We start from the raw sequence: 20005 nt of genomic DNA on the forward strand, positions 1-20005 counted from the left end.
TTCGATCTCTATACAGGCCTTAAGCAACGATGGAACCAAATTCACATATGGAAAATCAATGAGCGTAAACAGGTAAGGCCGTCTCTTTCGTTCTCCGGCTTATTTAATCGATGACGGAGTTTGACCAACAATCAATACGAAACTAACGATTTTAAATTGGCTAACTACTTGACTAGCCTATTGGTCCCAAGCAAACGATTAACGTACCCCATTCTAGTCGAAATTTTACTACTACACAATGTTTGTTTTGATTAGCTATGAAAGTTTGACAGGTAAAATGAGGGGTTAGTGGATTTTCGAGGGGTGAATCGATTAGCATGAGACCGAAGAGAGTACCAGAGCTGAGCCAAAAAGTTGAGCACGTTTCTTCGGGACCTTCTAGTCTTAGAGTTACCTCTATGGTTTGAAGTCACACTCCTTCAACTCCTTAAATGATGCAGTAGTGTGCGCCGATTAAACGTCAAAAAGCTCTATGTGGTTGACAGTATAGTGATAGAGGTAACTCTAAGACCAGTAGGTCCCGAAGAAACGAGCTCTACTTTTTGGCTCAGCTCTGGTACTATCTTCGGTCCCAAGCTAATCGATTCACCCCTCGAAACAAAGGAAATTCAACTAGCCCCTCATTTTATCTGTCAAACTTTTATAACGAATCAAAACAAACATAGTGTAGTACTGGAATTTGTCCTAGAATGGGATACGTTAATCGTTTGCTTGGGACCAATAGGCGAGTCAGGTAGTGAGCCAATTTCAAATCGATAGTTTCATATTGATTGTTGGTATGTCGCTGTAAAGGTGACTATACTGTCAACCACATAGAGCTTTTTGACGTTTAATCGGTGCACACTACTGCATCATTTAAATCAAACGAGTGCGAGCAAGAGGGAAACAGATTAGTGGGAAAACAATCTGTTCATTCATTCATGTGTGCTAGATAGAGAAAGACGATTAAACGTCAAAAAGATCTATATAGATGCACTGTATGCACATAATTTTGACCGCTTTTGAGAATCTGACACATCTATATTCATCTCATTGATGTGAGGAACGACGAAATGCTTCACGGATAGAAATATCCTTATACCTTTTGGCAAATTTCTATTGCTGATTATTCATAAAATGTATAAGTCAACTAATAAGCAGACGCCTTGCAAAAAGTTAATGATGATCATGTGTCAAATGAAATGTATAGGCCCTTTTGATGCGTTCTTATAGAGCCTATGTGGTTTGTCTTATGGGATGTATAAGGCTGATGTTTTGGCAAAAATGCAAAACTTAAACACATAAATAATATAATTAATTTTCGTTTCGTGTTGATTGTTGCCCCCGTGATTTACATCTCATTGGTGGATGTTCAGTAGGCCGATTTGACAGCACATTTCGCCCCTGGTATTTTTACGATAGTGTAGGGGAAATGGCTCTAATGTTGGCCTATGGATCTAAGATTCGCCCATCGCTAAAAATCTGCTATTTATCAATTTTATCTACACGAAACGAAAATTAATTATTTTATTCATGTGTTTCACTTATACATTTTTGCCAAAACATCAACCTTATACATTCCATAAGACAAGCCACATCCGTGTTTTATTATCCCATCTTCACCTACTTTCGACAAATTGTATAATTTACTTCAAACAAAGAGTAATCGCCTAACGTTACGGCCACTCAACTTTTCAAAAACAGCTTATCCAGCCTCATAAATGGAACTTCGAAAATAGCACTCCACAGCAACGACACACTGATAGTCAGACCGATGGTTCCCCATATCCGGTAGAACATATCGATCACACTGAAATATGTACTCGTTTTGGAAGGTGCTACCGAAGCCATCAGTAGCAGCTGTATGTGTAATAGATACATTGTGAAGGATAACTTGGATAGCGGTTGCCACATGGGAGCACCGAGGAAGTCGTCAATCAGGCCACCTTTCCCGTTCACACATGCCAATATGATCCACATCACACAGAAGCCAAATACCGACCGGGACAAAGGTTCGAAGAAGGCATCCACGACGTACGAGAACTCCTGTGCATCTGTAGTGTAGATTTCGTAGTTGCCGTAAACAATCAATCCTAGCAGGGTGAAACAAGCTGCCCAACCAGCGGTCCAGTACCGCTTCGATAGGTTCACTCCGGTGTCTTTGGTCTTGTGAAGAATATATCCGAAGGCAAGTCCCCAAAGCCAAACGGCCATTCGTGCGTGCGTCGGAAAGTACGTTAGTTGGCTCTTGCGAGGATCAAAGTATGGCAGGAAAAAGCTCAATCGGAATTCATTGACAAGAAACGATGCTAGCACGCATCCCATGGAAAGCACAGCCAAACCAGCGATAACGATAAGAACTCGCTTTCCGTATCGCCACAAGGGATAGATAAGAGCCGGTGCGAGAATGTACAGCTGCATATCGACGGAGAGGTACCAGGACCACGCTAAGCACTGCAGATTTAAAAAAAAATAAAGTCTCTCGTAATGATACAATCAAATTGGAAGGATGTCAAATCAACTCACCATATTTCCCGGATCAACATAGTTCTGAATGTACAAAAGCGCTGCCCACCAATTCTTCTCACAAGCTTGCTTTAAATCGCCCAATATTGGCTTCCACAGTACACCTTCGCCCATGTAGCTGGCAAAGGACACCAAAAACAGAATCAATGCTGCAAACGGACCCGTAATTCGAATGTATCGATGCAGATACAACTTCAACGGGTTAATTTTGCCGTTTTTGTCCAATTCCCGCAACATGCTCATCGCCACCAACATTCCACTCAGCACCAAGAACGTATCGACTGCCAGCATACCGCTGAAATACAGTAGCGAAGGCGTGAAGCCTCTGATGTATCCCAATTGTGTCGGGGCATTTTCCCACAGAACAAGATTCAGTGTATCGTGAATGTGAAGCACTATGATCCAGATCATGGACAGAGCTCGGATACCATGAGCACACTCAATCATGTTTGATTTCTTATCTGCGCTCTTGGATCTTGGAACTATATGAATAATGCTCCTGATGTTCGACAGCAAGGAGAACGAGCTGTATAAAGGCTTAACGTCACGCTTTAGTGCAAGCTGTACTACTTCGTACAACGTACTGAACAGCAGAAAACCCGCTATTATGGCACTGAATACACTAAAAATGAGTAAAACAAACGTTAGCCAACGAAATTATTGAACGTTATTACAACTCACATGGCAGTTATCATCGCTCCATCATACTTGAACTCTTCATCTCGGATGCACAGCATCTCCTGCTCTATGAACGGTACTAGCATAATACCTTGAGTGTTCAAGTAATCACCGTACAGCGCTTGGGCAGCATCCGGATCGCAGAAATGTGGCACACACAATCCGGACACGAGTACTTCCATGTCACTCGGAAACGCTCCGATGAATGTGCAGTGTTGTCCTCGAATGTGTTCCCAGGAAAATCCCCTGCACTGGTCAACATTTCCCACCGCGTATCCATTCTGATGGTACAATCCTGACGGAATCTTACCCCACGAGTCAAACCCTACGGAGATAATTATCACATTATAAACACTAATTAACCAACATCCACTGGGATTCCTCTCACTCACATTCCAATCCGTGCCGTTCACGATTCAGATAGGCTTTGGATAGCTGCCGCATCGCAATTGTACATTGCGGATCGGGTAGCTCCTGTGCAATCTGATCGTCGATCGCCGCTAGGTAGTCCAGAAAATGGCGGTTCAACAGCAGGACCTCTTCGATGCTGAATTCCACATTTCGTAGCTGCTGCGTGCGGTTGCGGTCGTTCTGCTGATGATGATAATCCAACTTACCACCATTCGGCAATGTGCTAGTGCTGAGGATGGACAACGGTAAAAGCCAAGCTGGCCACATTTCGATTTCCTTTTCGCGGAATAAAACGCGGCTATCTCGGCTCCAGTCGACGGTCGTGGTTAAACTAATGACTCGTGGTTCACTGTTGCTCGTTTATAGATAATTCGATACGACCCATTCTCTAGACGAATTGATTGATAACATATCTCTTCCGTCTTAAGCACCAACGTAATTTTTGAATACTTTCGGAAGGAAGTAGAAGATGAGCGTCACTCGGGAGCTTTACCAACACTCTTGCTGTATTTGCAATATTTTTCGACCACGAATCTCACGAGGTACTTAATGAAGACAGCTGAAAATGTGACTCATAATTTCCTGCAGATAATCAAACAATGAGTTCAAGTTTCAGGTCTGTAAAACGATAATTGCAAAATGACCGTTTTCAGGTTCTAGTCCAAGTGTCATTTAACTCTTAACTATGGTTCTATGAATGATGAATCTATCGTTTAAACAATGGAAGATTACTTCATGGAGTATTATGGTTCATGTTCCCCTTAACCAAGCAGTCTCTGTAGTATTTCTTATCAATGAAATTACACCATTCATTAAAAATAGATAGCAATTTTAATGTGGAGACTGCGTGACTAAATCCGGTCAAAAGTCGAAAAACAGTCGATGAAGGGATCCCCATGAATCAAAAGATAACGATTTTATTTTGAAATAAATTCTTCTGGTATAATTTAGGTACTTCACAAACCACGTAGACTGCGTATTAGAGAGGAGATTGGGCGGTAAAAACAAACTTGAATTTATCAGGGATCAGAGATCCTCTTTGAATCCTGTCTGAAATCCACTTTGACATAATTATGTTTCATTGTCGCATTGAACCTGGTTAAAACCCACGTGTAGAAATTTCATTAACGGGCCTTGGCCATCAGTGAACGGTAGGGGAAGGATTAGGATGTAAACAAAAAAGAATTTTATCGAAAAGTCACTTGCTCACCCCTAGAATGGTAGATTAGGCTATTAGAAACAATTTACATGAAAATTCTTTAAAAAAAAACTAATTAGAGGCAGCACGCTTCGATTTTCTGAAAAAAAAATGTCAACAATTTCAAATTGCAACGAAATAAATTAATCCACACGGTTATCACAACAAACTCTCTTATGACTATAAAGTACGCTCTTTCTTTGGAAAATGGGACTACCCAGTAAAGGAGTATACTGTTTTTACTCTCTTTTGCGTAAATTGAATGTACGTTAGAATCTGCATACTTTTTACACCAAATAGTAAACTTAAAAATGCGTAGTTTTGACACCCCTAACAAAGTATAAATGCGTAATTTATACTCCCACATGTATATAGTTAAATGCATAGTTTTTACAATGAAAAAAAAAATAATACCTACGATAAAACAAATTTTGTATTTCAAGTTCGTTTCAAATATTGAATAAAAATGCACAAGAGTTTTAACAGTAATATTTATTTATTTATTTATTTAATTAAATGTATAAATCCTTTCTAGATTTGATTCGCATCAATCGTCTCACGCATTTGATTACAAAGTTTATTAACTGAGAGCAGGGCTCTACAATTTCGAAGCTCTAAAATGAACTCGTGTTTTGTTTCTCTCATACATACGTGTTCGACGCTTCATTTCTATAACGCCTAGCTAGACTATCAGCAAGAAACGAAAATAAAAAAGAAGGACGCTTAGAAGGAAAGGCTGGCTGTGGAACTTCTCGTCGTTGCTTTGCTCATCGCTTTCAATGTAACTAACGTCGATTTTCTAGTTAAACGAACTTCATTATGGCTTTCAATCCCCTTTCACGAACACTCTATCACCGCTCTTTCAATTTGTTTAAAATGCGTTATGTCCCGTTTTCGATCATTTTTTTTAGATAAATATATGGATGGAAGATAAATTAGAAATATGACGTGTAATCTTCAAGTGTTTTGACGTGAGAAATGCTTTAAATGTGTTATTTCATTTTCCGTCATATACGTCATGAAACCTCTGTTGATGTGTTTCATGAAAGAGAAAACTATCAAAGTCGAGCGCTCTTTCGCTCATCCATTTCGACGAAGCTTGAAAGGAAGACCAATGGAGCGACGGGAGAAAGAGAGATAAGCGATTGAACATTTGTTTGTGCACGCCGACTGAGGTTCTAGAATGCTGCGAAGCTGTTCGACTTTAACAGAAAAAGAAAGCCAGCAGTCTCTTCGTCGCATCGATTTGCTCGATTGAAGCTGATATTGTGACGCCCTGACTGAGAGTCATGAACTGCTCATTTTTACTTTATAGCTAAGTATTTCAACTAATTCAGTAAGCTTTATCAATGTAGCTGGTACCTTGTAGTTAAATACACTGAAATTTTTTACAAATGTATCTACTGCTTGGACTGAACTAGTACCCAAGGAAAAAATATGGCCCTCAATGAACATCATGTAGACGTTTCCCTGGTTAACAATGTGCGGAGGCACCGGCGCATTATGCAGAACTGCGTACGCTGCATATTTTCCCATTTGTATAGCTAACGCCGAAGGGGATTCCTATTGATAAAAAGGTAACGATATTAATTTTGCAAAAGAGCAAAATATTAAAAATACTTACACCAATCCATCGAATCAGCGGTGCTGCCAACTCTTCCTCGACTCCCAATGGCATCACGTTTGGCGGTTTTTTAACGCCTTTTCTGGACAGTTGTCCAATGATTCGGAGGCATCCGCGGACATGATCTACATTGAGATGAAAATGTCATTTAACACGTAATGAATACTCGATATCCATGATAAGTTTACTTCTGAGTGGTTAAGTTTTTTTATTGCTTCTTTGTAATGGTGCCAATGATGCTAACTTATTTAACATTAATATGAGTAGCAACCTTACGCTGACAAGCATAATATATTTAAACTTACCATCTCGAACTTCTGTAAGCGTTCCGCTTTCAAGCATAAGGCCCAAAGAAAATATTTTCCTCAAATCTGATTATATGATGTATAATGTGGTAGAACTTGGAGGATGGCAGTTACTGTTTTCTTGCCAGGTATAAGTAGGTTATGAAACGGTTGTATGTCTGCCATCAGTGTGGATATATTGCAAAAATTAGCCGGTGTCGCATCCAGTTGTGCACATTCTTCGGACAACGCAATTATTTCGGATGATACGCTAGATGCTTCGAAAGTTTTTGGCTGTCGAGAATACTTCCTTTTACTTGGTGATTTCGATCTGCAGGAATTTCGGATATGGGTATGTATTAGGCCGGAATGAGCATGCCCTGCTATCTTTCCGCAATTCTGCCAAAAGAACAAAGACCTATTTCCTAATCTACATATTTCAAACTTATGAATAGTGTTTCATTCAAGCCGTTACATTTCCACAAACTGTACGTTTTTTTAGTCGAAATAGTGTCAATTGGAATACGCACAACCTGATCCACCAATCTCACTTCGTAACTATTATACATTGCCCAAAATTGTTGCAACTCTAAAACCTGAATAATACAAATACAGTTATTGTCGTTCTCAATTAATTATATGATTTGAGTAGTAGCTATACTGAAGATCCGAGAGATGTCGCCCCTTCAGTGGTAGGAAAATCATTTTTGCAGCATGGAGAATATCAGAAAATCCACGATTTGTGACTAAACATGCATTCACAGAAGGAAACAAATAAACGAGTTTTTACCTTATCACCATAGCCATGTACTCGTGCAATTTTTGTGCATCTAAATTTGCTCATAAAGACGATAATGAATAAAAACTGAACATTTTCATGCAATTCAAAATGGTTTCCTACCATTCCCATACATTCGAAAGTGACTGGCCCTCTGGATGTGGATGATGTCAAAAATAACAAAACATAATTAATTATTGCGTTTAAAATGCCATATGTTTCAGAGGCATATGACTTATACTTGACCACTATTTCAGGTCGCAAAGATGTACCATTGATTTTTAAATGCTTAATGTGTCTGACATTATCAGGTAGATCAAATAGAATCAAATTAAAATTCAAAAAAGGTCTTCTTCGCGATCACTACGGACACAACAGTAACTTTATCAGTTTCGTAATTATGATGTAAAATTGAATTGATTTGCTTAAGATTAATTCTGCTCGTCAAACTTAATGTGATGTTTTTGAAATTTCTACTAAGTTTTTGATTGCGCTTTTGATATCTTAAAGTTAGCCTCAAACTGAAGACAGTTCATCTTACTTATCAGACCATTATTTTCCACGATTTTAGGATAGTGAGCGACAGGGTGCCTTCCATTCATTTTGGATAAAAAAAAATGTATTATTAAATTATGGAATAATAAGATATTATAGTAGTATTTTGTTTGTGTAAGCAACAAGAAAAGACTGTGAAGTTTGTGTTTGACACATAATACCTGCCAATTTTGCTACACGAGTGTCGCAATAAGCGATTTTGTCATTTATCTCACCCACTCTTCGCTCTTCACTTTTCCCGAAGCGGCGATTAGAAAATCGCTCTTTGTGACTCTGCCAAAGCTAAATTTGCAGGTTTTATGCGTCAAACACAAACATTACAATCTTTTCTTATTACTTACACAAAATATCATTATAATATCTTACTATTCTATAATTTAATAAAACTGTTGGGGAACGGAGTACTCACTTCGATAGCACTGGCGATGTTCCTCCAACACTCGAACCTATCCGTGACCTTGCCAAGGTGATTGGGGTATGCCTGCTGCTAACCAGTATGTTTGGGCTATGGAATCCTTCCAAAGGATTTGGTTTCAGGAAATCCAACAAAATAACACACACTCGCGGTTACACTAAACACTAACTACAATCACTACATTTATTATCTGTTTAATATAACATTTATTCGCTTAAAACTAAACGTACGTTATTTAATTATACTACGCGTGAGGTCTACCGCCGTGTTTGACCTGGGATGTACGAACAACCAACTGACGAGCTCTTCCACGAACGGTCATCATCCAGCCTGGGATCGCCGCTTGCGATGATCTTCGATCGGTCCTCTCCTGCCGTTATCCTCTCCAGCCGAAATTCACCACTGCAGTAGATATCGGGTGACGTCATGGATGATGCTCTTGCGAGAGTTTTGATCTCCCACTCGTGATCTTCGTCGGTGCGCCATCCCATCTATTGCAGCAAACGAACAGCCAAGGAATACAAAACAATGACCACACAGTTGTATGGTCCGGTTGTATTGTACTGATTTTGGATGCTGGACCAGGGTTGTAGTTTCGGGTGGTTGTATACTCGAACATCCTCACCCACCCAGAAAATGCTGAAGTTTCTGTAAATAAAGAAAGAAAAAACCTCTTCGCGGGATGGGGTGAAAAGGATATTCATTCGATCTGGATTGATGTTTCGTCTGGCTCCGTGCTTTCGTTATCGTCCTGGACTGGTAAGATACAAATTTTCTCTACTGGACGAATCAGCAGTCCTGTTGCGGTTTTCAAGGTGACCACTCTCACAGTTCCGTCTTCACCAGGGTGTACCTTGACAATTCGTCCCATCTTCCAGTGCATGGGAGGTTGGTTATCATCCTTGATGATCACTAGCGTTCCGATGTCGATGGGAAAAGCTGGTTTCCACCGTTTCACTCGACCTTGAAGCTGGCACAAATATTCTCTTCGCCAGCGTTTCCAGAAATCCTGCAGCCTTCGCTGGGTCATCTGCCATTGGTTGAGACGATTGAAAGGGACATCCGTGAAGTCTGGCTCTGGAAACGCTTGTAATGATTCTCCGACCAGAAAATGAGCGGGCGTTAATGGCTGGACATCGTTAGGATCATCGGAGAGGGGGGTCAGAGGGCGAGAGTTGAGACATGCTTCGACTTGTGTGAGCAGTGTACTCATGTCTTCCGGGGATACTGGTGCTTCTCCTACGACTTTCAGTAAATGGGTTTTACCCGACCGAACTGCAGCCTCCCATAGGCCACCGAAGTGTGGCGCGCTCGGAGGGTTGAAGTGCCACTGTATTCCTTCCTTGGCTAATTCCCTGGTGACAACTTCACGGTGTTCATTGTTCTTGAGCAACTTGAGGAAGTCCTGCAACTTATTCCGTGCACCGACAAAGTTGGTGCCATTGTCGGAGAAAATATCGGTACACCGCCCTCGCCTGGCGATAAAACGTCTCAGTGCCTGAAGAAATCTGTCGGTTGACAAATCCGAGACAAGTTCCATGTGCACGGCCTTGGTACACATACAAATGAAAATCGCTACATAGGCTTTGACTGCCGGACGCCTTGGAGCGAGCCTTACGTAGATTGGACCAAAGTAGTCCACACCCGTCCGTCAAAAGGGTCGAGATACCGTGACTCGTGACGATGGTAGATCCCCCATCTGTTGTTGGACTGACGATGGTTTCGAGCGGAAGCACGTCTGACATCTGTGGATTATGTTCTTCACCACACTCCTTCCTCCTAATGGCCAGAAGCGAAGTCTTACAACACTCAACAGTAGTTGTAGTCCAGCGTGTAGCAGTCGCTCGTGGTAGTGTCGTAGCAGCATGTGAGTGAATAGATGCCGTGCTGGCAGTACAACCGGATGCTTGGTTTCTTCCGTTTCCATGGAATGCTTCAAACGGCCGCCAAGCCGAATTAGTTGATCCGTCGATATGAATGGATTGAACCACCGCAACGCCGATCCTCTCGCAACTGCCTCCCCTTTGGACAACGCCTTCCACTCTGCCACGAAAATCTCTTTCTGCGCCAGGCGTACTAGGGTGTTTTCCGCCTCCTTCAACTCTCCCGTCGACATGAATGCTGGGATTTTTCTCTCCGTTCGAGGTGTTCGTAGAAGCTTCATGTAGCGCAACCAATAAGCTGTACAACGAACAAGATCGGTGTAGGACGAAAACTTGCTGAAATACGTTTGATTGAAGTCGGCGAATGCTGAAACCGGTGCAGCAACTACAGTACGCAGTCCTCGTCTCCTTCTCCAGTTGGTGAATTATGTGGCAGGCTTGGCCATTGACCTTCTTCTTCCTCTAGCCAGCTCGGTCCTTGCCACCAGAACGAATTGTTCACGATATCTTCCGGTGAAATCCCTCTGGAGATAAGATCTGCGGGATTTTGAATTCCTGGAACGTGTCGCCATTGAGATTCCTGGGTAATGGACTGTATTTTTGAAACTCTGTTTGCAACGAAGGTGGTCCAAGTCATTGGAGGAGCTTCTATCCAACGCAGAACGCAGGTGGAATCTGTCCAGAAAAACGACCTTCCCTTGAACCGAATCGATTGTGCAACCTTTTCAAAGAGCTCTGACGCAAGGAGCGCCCCGCACAATTCCAGTCGGGGAATTGTTTGAGGTAAGAAGACGAATTTTCACTTCTCCGTTGACATTCTGGCTCCTCGTGTACAGACATGCTCCATACGCCTTCTCCGAGGCATCCGAGAAACAGTGGATCTCCGTCGAGACAGCATTCGAAGTGATGACACAACGGTCAATGCGTATTTCATTAAACAGTGGTAGCTGTTCGTGGAATTTTCTCCAGGGCTCACCCACCGTCGATGGTAGCGACTGGTCCTAATCAAGCCTTTGACCTTGTCCGTCACGTAATGCCCATAACTGTTGCATAAATATCTTGGCCGATGTTATGGCAGCTCCCAACAGCCCCAGAGGGTCAAACAGTGTGGCAATTACTGACAGCACGTATCGTTTAGTGAGCGGTGTATCAGGGTTCAGACTAGGAACTGAAAACTGGTACTTGAGAGTATCGGAGACTGGCATCCAAGTTAGCCCCAGTGTTTTGATTGAGGGATCTGGATCCAAAACAATCCCTTCTGACGACCGAATCGCCAGGTCTTCCTCCGGAATGCCTTCCAGCACCGCTGGGCAATTCGAAGCCCATTTCCGCAGCTTGAATCCACCACTTGACATCATTGTGTTTAGCTGTACCCGCAATGTGGTTGCTGTTTCTTCGTCGTCCGCCCCTGTAATGACATCGTCCATGTAGGTGTCATCGAGAACCGCTCTCGCTGCGAGTGGATATTGTGCCTCTTCATCCAAGGCTAGCTGTTTGAGCGTTCTTGTCGCCAGGAAAGGTGCCGATGTAGTACCATATGTCACGGTGTTGAGCTCGTACAGATGAACACATTCCGCAGGTGAAAAGCGCCACAGAATGCACTGCAATGCACGTTCCAGTAGGTGAACAAGAATTTGTCGGAACATTTTCTCAACGTCCGACACAAGCATGATTTGTTTTGTCCGACTGCGGAGTGTAATGGATCGAAGGTCCTCCTGAATGACTGCCCCTGTCATTAGCACGTCGTTGAGTGATACTCCGTTGGATGTCTTGCACGACGCGTCGAAAACCACCCTCACCTTGGTGGTGGTACTTGCCTCCTTGATGACTGGATGGTGTGGGAGGAAGCACCGTTTATCCAACTCCATATCCGTTTCAACCACCTCACGCATGTGACCGAGCTTGATGTAGTCCTCCATAAACGCATTGTATTGTTTCCGAAGTGATGAATCCTTAGCCAGTCTGCGTTCCGTTCCTTGGAGACGCCGGTATGCGATGTCCCTTGAGTCGCCCAACCGTGAGACGGCATTCATCGGTAGTGAGACGGTGTACCGACCGTCCGAACCTCGTTGTACTGTGCAGACAAAGATGTCTTCACACCGTGTTTCCTCCGGCGAGTGAGCCTTGCCTGACTCAACCTCCTCACAGGACCAGAAACGAGAGATCAATGCATCTAACTCATCCAGTGTCGATACATTGCAAGTGATTTGGAGAGAGCGAGATGGAACAGAGACACCACCGCTTACTATCCATCCAAATACGGACTCATGGAGAGCTGGATTACCTTCTCCCAGGGACATTCTTCGACCAGTTTCGAAGAAATCGAAAAAGTGTTCGATACCGAGAACGAGATCCACTGCGTTCGGTTCGAAAAATGCGGGATCAGCCAGTTTAATTCCGCATGGAAGCGACCATCCATTCGTATCCACTCTGATTGTTGGCAGGTTCACCGTCACCTTCGGGAGAACCAGAAAGTCTAGTTCACGTGAGAACTGAGACACTCGTGAGCGCACCAATGCGTGTACCCTTTGTTTGACCTTGATGGTCGCTTGTCCGATCCCGAGCACCGATATATCCACTCGGTCGCGAGTTACCTTCATCAGCTGACTCAATCGCTCAGTGATAAAATTGCTCTCCGACCCTGAGTCCAGAAGAGCGCGAGCGTGATGGCGACAGCCATTGTCATCCTCAATTATAACGACAGCCGTTGCCAACAGTACCTGTGATGCATGCTGGTGGACCGTACCAGACACCAATGCATTCGTAGCTGTCATGCTAGCTACTTGGCTGGAACGAGATTTCGATGGATCTTCAGGAGGAAAAGGTTTGTTGCATCCAGCAGCAGCCGATACCCGTTTATCACCATCTCCTTTTGGGTTGAAACATACCAGTGAGTGGTGGCGACCCTTACAGTGCCGACAAGAATATTTGGATTGGCATTCCCTAGCCAAGTGTCCGGCCTTGAAACAATTCCGGCAGAGCGAGTGTGTCTTCAGAAGAGCATCTCTGTCTGAAACCTCCAGCCGTTGGAAAGCGTTGCACTGATAAAGCGGATGATTTGTTGAGCAGACCACGCAGCGTCCCCCAGACGTTTGGGTTGAACCATAGCTGGCCTTCACCGATGATGATTTCTGCTTCTGTTGTGATTGTGTCTGCTGAACACCCCTAGTGTCAACAGACCTCGATGGTAGACAGTCCAATACCTGGATCCTACGATGCAGAAATTCAGTCAGATCCGCTAGCAAATCTTGCTCCTTCGTTGCAGATAGCTCCTCCCACCCCCTTCGTGTAACAGGGTCCAGTCGAGCAGTGAGGATATTCAGCAGCAGAAGATCCTTATAATCGGCTGGCTGGATAATCTGATCGAGAGTCTGCACTATCCTCTCAAAGCCTTCCACAAGAGTGTGCAGTTCAGTTCCAGATTCTTTGGAGAGCGTAGGCAGCTTAAACAACGACTGTACCTGCCGCTTTTTCAAGTGCTTGCTGTTATTGTACCGGCGCAATAATGATTCCCAGGCCACCTGGTAGTTGGCCTTCGTGATCGGTAGAGAATCGATCAGGTTCCTTGGTTCCCCTTGCAGACACCCTTTAAAGTAGTGGAACTTTTCCACATCTGGTAGATCCACCTTCCAATGGATGAGTGACGTGTATAAATCACGGATGCTAAGCCATTCATCGATGTCACCGTTGAAAGTTTGCAGTTTGATCTGTGGAAGACGAACGTGATCAACGGATCCGTGCACCGAAGCATCACTTGTTCGCATGGACTGTTCCAATGCCTGTGCTCCCTGGAAATCCTTGGCCTTGTCCATTAAAAACGACTTCGCTTCATAGTAGCGATCGCTGAACTCCGTACGCTCCTTCTCTAGCGTGGCACTTTCCGGTTTGTAGTCATCGTGGGCAAAGATTTCCACTAAGACCTCACTGTAACTTTCCCAAAGTTGATCCAACTTACCCAGGCGTACCTCAACCTCAGTAGCGGTGTTGGTTTCTCTAAACGCTTGCACAAACCGCAAAATATCGTTGAAGGACAGATTGATTTCCTTCAAACGAGCCGTCAATGCCATCATCGACGGTGGCTTCTTGGTAGCGGTAGGTAGCATGGTAATATGTCACGATAATCGAGAACCAAAGAGAGAAGCGGTGTGTAGTATGCTGCGAGTGGACCTAGCGTCGCTAGGCATATACTGCATTAAATTACCCGAGAAAATGAATAGCGGTGCTCCAGTTCAATCGAGTAAAGATGATCAACCCAAATATGTCGTATGACGTCACTCAATTGCTTAAATGCAGCAATAGCTCAAGCGGCGAAGTGGAGAAGCGAGCGAGGAGAGAGAATGTGGTGTAGTAACCGAATAAGTCGGCTTCGGCCGGGCATATACTGAGGCAACTTACTCGTATAAACCAACAGCAGCACAAATCCCGGTAAAGTCCGAATCTCCAAAACCATAAAAACGTATAATGTGCAAATAGATTGCTCAAGGATCTTCAGGGCTCAGCAAGTGGATGGAAAAGCGAAGAGGGTATGATTCAATTACAATGTGTATTTATCTGACGTCCTACTTCGTGACATATACATATTCTAAGCACTCACCCACGCAGATAAAACACGATGCTTCCTCTTCCTGTCACCGATCCGAAAACGTCTTCCTCCGACGAAAGTGATGGATGCAACCGGTTGATCGATTGATTAGGATGCCTAGTAACGAGAATGCAAGCCTGGAGAGCATTCGCGGCCGTAGTAGTACCAGCGATCGAGGCCAGGAACGTATCGATTGATCACGCTGATTCGTGCAGTTGTCCATCAACGCACAAGCATCTTCTGTCGTCCTTCGTCTCGGCGGTTGTTGAATGAGTTGTAGGAAGAAACGTCGAATTGTTGGTGTTAGTTTCGTGAATGGACTAGCAACGACCGGACATATACTGAACTAAAGTTAATTACCTGGATAACCAGAGTTGGAGCTGGTTCAGCAGTCCAAGGAAGTCGTTGCGATGATGAATGAGCGTGCTGGCCGTCCTTACGATGAAACTGAATTCCAGATTTCATGCATCGCAGTCGTAAGCAGAGTCATGCAAGTAATACATGCAGCAGCGATCGTTGCCTACCGATCGCAGTGATTGATTCCTCAAAACTCGTTCACAATTGGCAGTAGGTTCATTCATGCAATTTTAGAAAACGGGTGTAAGAATCACGTAATCTCCAAGCCTCGGCCGGACATATAGAAGTGGTTGCACTTACCCACGAAAAGGTTCCAACCGATGGATGTCCAGACCGAAGTCACGTTGTGCTTTAATCCTTTGTCCAGTGCAGTGATGGTGAACCGCTGATTGTTCGCGGAACAGATGGCTACCGCGCCGATTGTTCGCGAATGTGAGATGGCTACCGTGGTTATTGTCCGCAAGTGTGATGGCATCCACGCCAATTGTCCACTAGTGTGATGGCTACCGCGCCGATTGTCCACTAGTGTGATGGCTACCGTTCCAATTGTCCCGAGAGAGATGGCGAAAGGGCATGCGATGGCGCCACTAGCCAATTACCGAATCCAAGCTTCATCCGGTCCAGCCCATCCGGTTCGAAGGACCAAAATGTTGGGGAACGGAGTACTCACTTCGATAGCACTTAGAGATGAACTAGCCTAAGGCTAAAAATCTCTTAAATAAAGAATTAAAAAAAAACTTCGATAGCACTGGCGATGTTCCTCCAACACTCGAACCTATCCGTGACCTTGCCAAGGTGATTGGGGTATGCCTGCTGCTAACCAGTATGTTTGGGCTATGGAATCCTTCCAAAGGATTTGGTTTCAGGAAATCCAACAAAATAACACACACTCGCGGTTACACTAAACACTAACTACAATCACTACATTTATTATCTGTTTAATATAACATTTATTCGCTTAAAACTAAACGTACGTTATTTAATTATACTACGCGTGAGGTCTACCGCCGTGTTTGACCTGGGATGTACGAACAACCAACTGACGAGCTCTTCCACGAACGGTCATCATCCAGCCTGGGATCGCCGCTTGCGATGATCTTCGATCGGTCCTCTCCTGCCGTTATCCTCTCCAGCCGAAATTCACCACTGCAGTAGATATCGGGTGACGTCATGGATGATGCTCTTGCGAGAGTTTTGATCTCCCACTCGTGATCTTCGTCGGTGCGCCATCCCATCTATTGCAGCAAACGAACAGCCAAGGAATACAAAACAATGACCACACAGTTGTATGGTCCGGTTGTATTGTACTGATTTTGGATGCTGGACCAGGGTTGTAGTTTCGGGTGGTTGTATACTCGAACAAAAACATTGTTTTAGGCAAAATGAATGGAAGGCACCCTGGTGAGCGATGCGGTGAACTTTGTTAGTTGGCCTGATTGAAGGAAAGGATTGCTTAAAACTAGAATGAAAAATACAGATAGCACTTCTGAAATCTTCGATCATTTCTCTTGACAGTGAGTTTGAAAACGAATAGAATGTAATTTTTAAGATGTCGCGTATAATACTCATGAATTTTTCATTTTTGGTTAAAAGGTCCGTGAAAAGGAAAGGGGTCGCACGGAGTAAAAGCCAGGTTTGCGAGGCAGATTGAGATAACGCACACAGCAAAAAAATAATTTTGATATCACATCAAAGTGGATGCACTACAATCATGTCGAAAATTTCATGTAATTTTTATGACCACATAAATAAACAAATGCAGTAAAAGCAGCGTAATGTCAGTTCATGCATTGTATTAATGATAATTTTGTCCTTTTTAGCAAGTAATATTACACCATATTTTCGACATGATTGTAGTGCATCCACTTTGACGTGATATCAAAATTATTTTTTTGCTGTGCATGGCCAGACTTTTTCAAGCTCTTAGCAGAAAAGTTACCACATGGTTTATCCCTACTCTCCGCAATACCATAATCGAAGTTAATTATTCTCGCATTCAGCTCATGTTCAGATACGGATTTCGAAACATTGACAAAAAATTGTATATTTGCTTGAGGACCAGAGGGACTATACCTTCCAGCACATCGTGCATGGGATCGAAAGAAATGTTCTCTGAAATATGAAAATATTTCAATGAACTGAAGACATTTTCTCGAATGATTCCACATATTTCTGGAGTAGTCGAACCGTTTTTAATAGCGGCCAGATCAAGCAGATAACTTTCACGAGTTCTTGGCGTATGTTCGTTTCCAAATTGTCCGTTGTGGAGGTCTTGTCGTGCTATGTAGCAAGCTCTACAGAACATTTTTGATTGGGGAGGCATTAGATGCAGTAGCTCATGGATGGTGGCAGTATCACCCAGAATATGAATCAAAGTAGCTCGCAAAGTATAATTTTGACCGTTTACCTTCACTTGTACACCTTGGTTGGATTGCAAGGACATAAAATCTTTTATCAGTGGTTCGACAATTTTTTCGATCCCGTACTTTTTAACCAGTTTAGTCTTAACCATTAGGCATACGTATACGTGGTCCACTGAACTGTTGATTTTATCGTCAAGATTTTGAATTTTAAATGAAAAAATAGTAAGTTTTTGTTTCCCTTTCCGTGAACCGAGGGGGTTGCAGGTTTCAATATCATCAACGTGCAAAGATATGTGAAGAGCAAATGGATATTTTTTGAGAAAATCATTGGCTTCGAATAGAGAACCATCCTTAAAACTATTGAGCACGTTGCTGTCTGCTTTTTGTTCACTCGTAACCATACTTCTAGCATCTGAATTTTGCATTATAAGGGAAATAGTATCCTTCACCGAAATATAATGCATGGTATCTTTCACTGTACTTGTCTTCTTGACAGATCGGACTGTTTTCTTGGCCCTCTTGTCGGTATATCGTTGATAGCAAGTGGTTTTAACAATCTTCCGAGATCCTAGCAGAATTTCTTCAGGTTCCGGAACGCTACATTGAGCAGTTCCAGAAAGAAAACTTACATTACTATCATGATTCTTAACATCTGAGTACAAATCTGGAATCGTCATTGCATTAATTAATTGAACTACATTATCGTCTACAGCGAGATTTTTAGCACTTAGAAATTTCTTTAAGAGACTGAAAACAAAACGCTGATAGATGCTCAACATATTAATAGAATGTTCCATAAATAACTTGATTTTGGTTTCAGTAAGTGAAACATCAGATCGAACTGCAGTGATGAAAGCTGAAGCGATTCCCATCAGCCCTTCTCGTGAAATGGATTCCGTAAAATAATGAGGATTCGTTATTCCTTCCTTAGGCAGGGAAACCACTAAGTCTTCAGTTTCCGTTTCCATTGCTTCCGGAGGATTAGTGAACTCCAATTTTGGCGGTGTGAGGGGCTGATGGTGGTTCACTATGTGATCTTTGAGCCGTTTGAAGCACGTAAAAATAGTACCACAATCGCCACACCGAAAAGGAACTGCATTCTTTGAGCTGGTCTTCATCTTGTGGTATTTTTTTAATGTGTGTTCTCAATTAATCATGTTTTGTTGTTTTTGACATCATCCACATCCAGAGGGCCAGTCACTTTCGAATGTATGGGAATGGTAGGAAACCATTTGGAAATGCATGAAAATTTTCAGTTTTTATTCATTATCGTCTTTGTGGGCAGTTTTAGATGCACAAAAATTGCACGAGTATATTACTATAGTGATAAGGGAAACACTCGTTTATTTTTTCCTTCTGTGAAAGCATATTTTGTCACAAATCGTGGATTTTCTGAAATTCTCCATACTGCAAAAATGATTTTCCTACCACTGAAGGGGCGACATCTCTCGGATCTTCAGTATAGCTACTACTGAAATCATATAATTAATTGTTGCACACAACCTGATATGCGTAAATTGCATCCGGCCACAGGGCAGGGGAGACCTTTTTTATTTGGTTAAAATTTGCTTGACCATAAAAGTAAATGCTTTAATTACCTGCCAGTGTCGTGAATACGTCCTGTTCTAAAGTTTTTGACAGTTCCTCCATTTTCCGCTGACCCACCGCTGACACTTTAACACAAATAATCCGGGACCGGGAACTGAATTAAAACGCTGCTTTTCCAATGAACGCTGTTTTGAAAATGGCGGCATGTCGCGGCGTCGAGCGCGGCGTAAATTTTCTTTTCTCAGCGGGAATACTTTTACACATTTTTGTTAGCCGTTGACATACTCGGAAATGCATAAAAAGTACTCTTCGTTTGTAACTAAAATCTAAACATTTTTTGACGTATAAACCGTTTTCTCAAAAATGTGTAAAACATAGTCATAAAAGGAGTATTCTAGAATTACCGTGCAATACCATGTAGACTCGACATTCGAGGTCCCATGGAAAAAAAATGCGGTATTGATATGTGTTGATAAAAAAGATTTCTTTGGTTTAGAATTACATTTATGGTTAAAAATACACAAATTTTCAACAACAAATTTTATAAATGCTCAATTCCGCGCCAATCAATGCTTCGATACCGATGTAATACACCATTTGACTCAGCTCGACGAGATTAAAAAATGACTGTATGTGTGTATGTGTGTGTGCGTTACAAAATATGAGCACACACACATCATACATCATTGTATGTACACAGACAAACAATTGTAGAGAGTAATTGAAACACGTCTTTATCGGTTGACGTTGAACAGTGGAATGAAAATTTTATTCAGAAACTTAGCAACTAATAACAAGTGCATATAGCGACGCGAATTACTAGG

The 20005-nt window shown here is 42.7% G+C and overlaps 3 protein-coding genes and 1 pseudogene across 3 annotated transcripts; all 4 read right to left on the reverse strand.

Moving 5' to 3' along the window:
• Positions 1-1665: 1665 nt before the first annotated feature.
• On the reverse strand, positions 1666-3861 carry LOC135702768 (nose resistant to fluoxetine protein 6-like). Its single transcript, XM_065223807.1, has 4 exons — positions 3576-3861; positions 3187-3508; positions 2506-3127; positions 1666-2433 (listed from the first exon to the last, which is right to left on the reverse strand). The coding sequence occupies exons 1-4, from the start codon at positions 3859-3861 to the stop codon at positions 1666-1668; spliced, it is 1998 nt and encodes a 665-aa protein (XP_065079879.1).
• Positions 3862-6079: 2218 nt separating this feature from the next.
• On the reverse strand, positions 6080-6886 carry LOC135702802 (uncharacterized; annotated as a pseudogene).
• Positions 6887-9148: 2262 nt separating this feature from the next.
• LOC135702803 (uncharacterized) lies at positions 9149-10564 on the reverse strand. Its single transcript, XM_065223844.1, has 2 exons — positions 10118-10564; positions 9149-9946 (listed from the first exon to the last, which is right to left on the reverse strand). Exons 1-2 carry the CDS (start codon positions 10562-10564, stop codon positions 9149-9151), a joined length of 1245 nt encoding a protein of 414 aa, XP_065079916.1.
• Positions 10565-11332: 768 nt separating this feature from the next.
• Positions 11333-14434, reverse strand: LOC135702804 (uncharacterized). The gene has a single exon (XM_065223845.1). The coding sequence runs from the start codon at positions 14432-14434 to the stop codon at positions 11333-11335; it is 3102 nt and encodes a 1033-aa protein (XP_065079917.1).
• Between the last annotated feature and the right edge of the window lie 5571 nt (positions 14435-20005).

The sequence above is a fragment of the Ochlerotatus camptorhynchus genome, unplaced genomic scaffold, assembly GCF_037179485.1.
Source record: "Ochlerotatus camptorhynchus isolate MF236.1 unplaced genomic scaffold, CSIRO-AGI_Acam_v1.1 ptg000197l, whole genome shotgun sequence".
In the NCBI taxonomy this organism is placed as follows: domain Eukaryota; kingdom Metazoa; phylum Arthropoda; class Insecta; order Diptera; family Culicidae; genus Ochlerotatus; species Ochlerotatus camptorhynchus.

What these genes read in the sequence shown, in the direction of transcription:
- LOC135702768 (XM_065223807.1), bottom strand. Translation starts at nt 3,861, where the DNA reads ATGTGGCCAGCTTGGCTTTTACCGTTGTCCATCCTCAGCACTAGCACA. An exon ending in GGAGCGATGATAACTGCCAT is followed by an intron (nt 3,128 to 3,186) that starts GTGAGTTGTAAT and finishes ACTCATTTTTAG; the next exon opens with TGTATTCAGTGCCATAATAG. An exon ending in ATGTTGATCCGGGAAATATG is followed by an intron (nt 2,434 to 2,505) that starts GTGAGTTGATTT and finishes TTAAATCTGCAG; the next exon opens with TGCTTAGCGTGGTCCTGGTA.
- LOC135702803 (XM_065223844.1), bottom strand. Translation starts at nt 10,564, where the DNA reads ATGTCGACGGGAGAGTTGAAGGAGGCGGAAAACACCCTAGTACGCCTG. An exon ending in TACCATCGTCACGAGTCACG is followed by an intron (nt 9,947 to 10,117) that starts GTATCTCGACCC and finishes AGATTTCTTCAG; the next exon opens with GCACTGAGACGTTTTATCGC.
- LOC135702804 (XM_065223845.1), bottom strand. Translation starts at nt 14,434, where the DNA reads ATGCTACCTACCGCTACCAAGAAGCCACCGTCGATGATGGCATTGACG.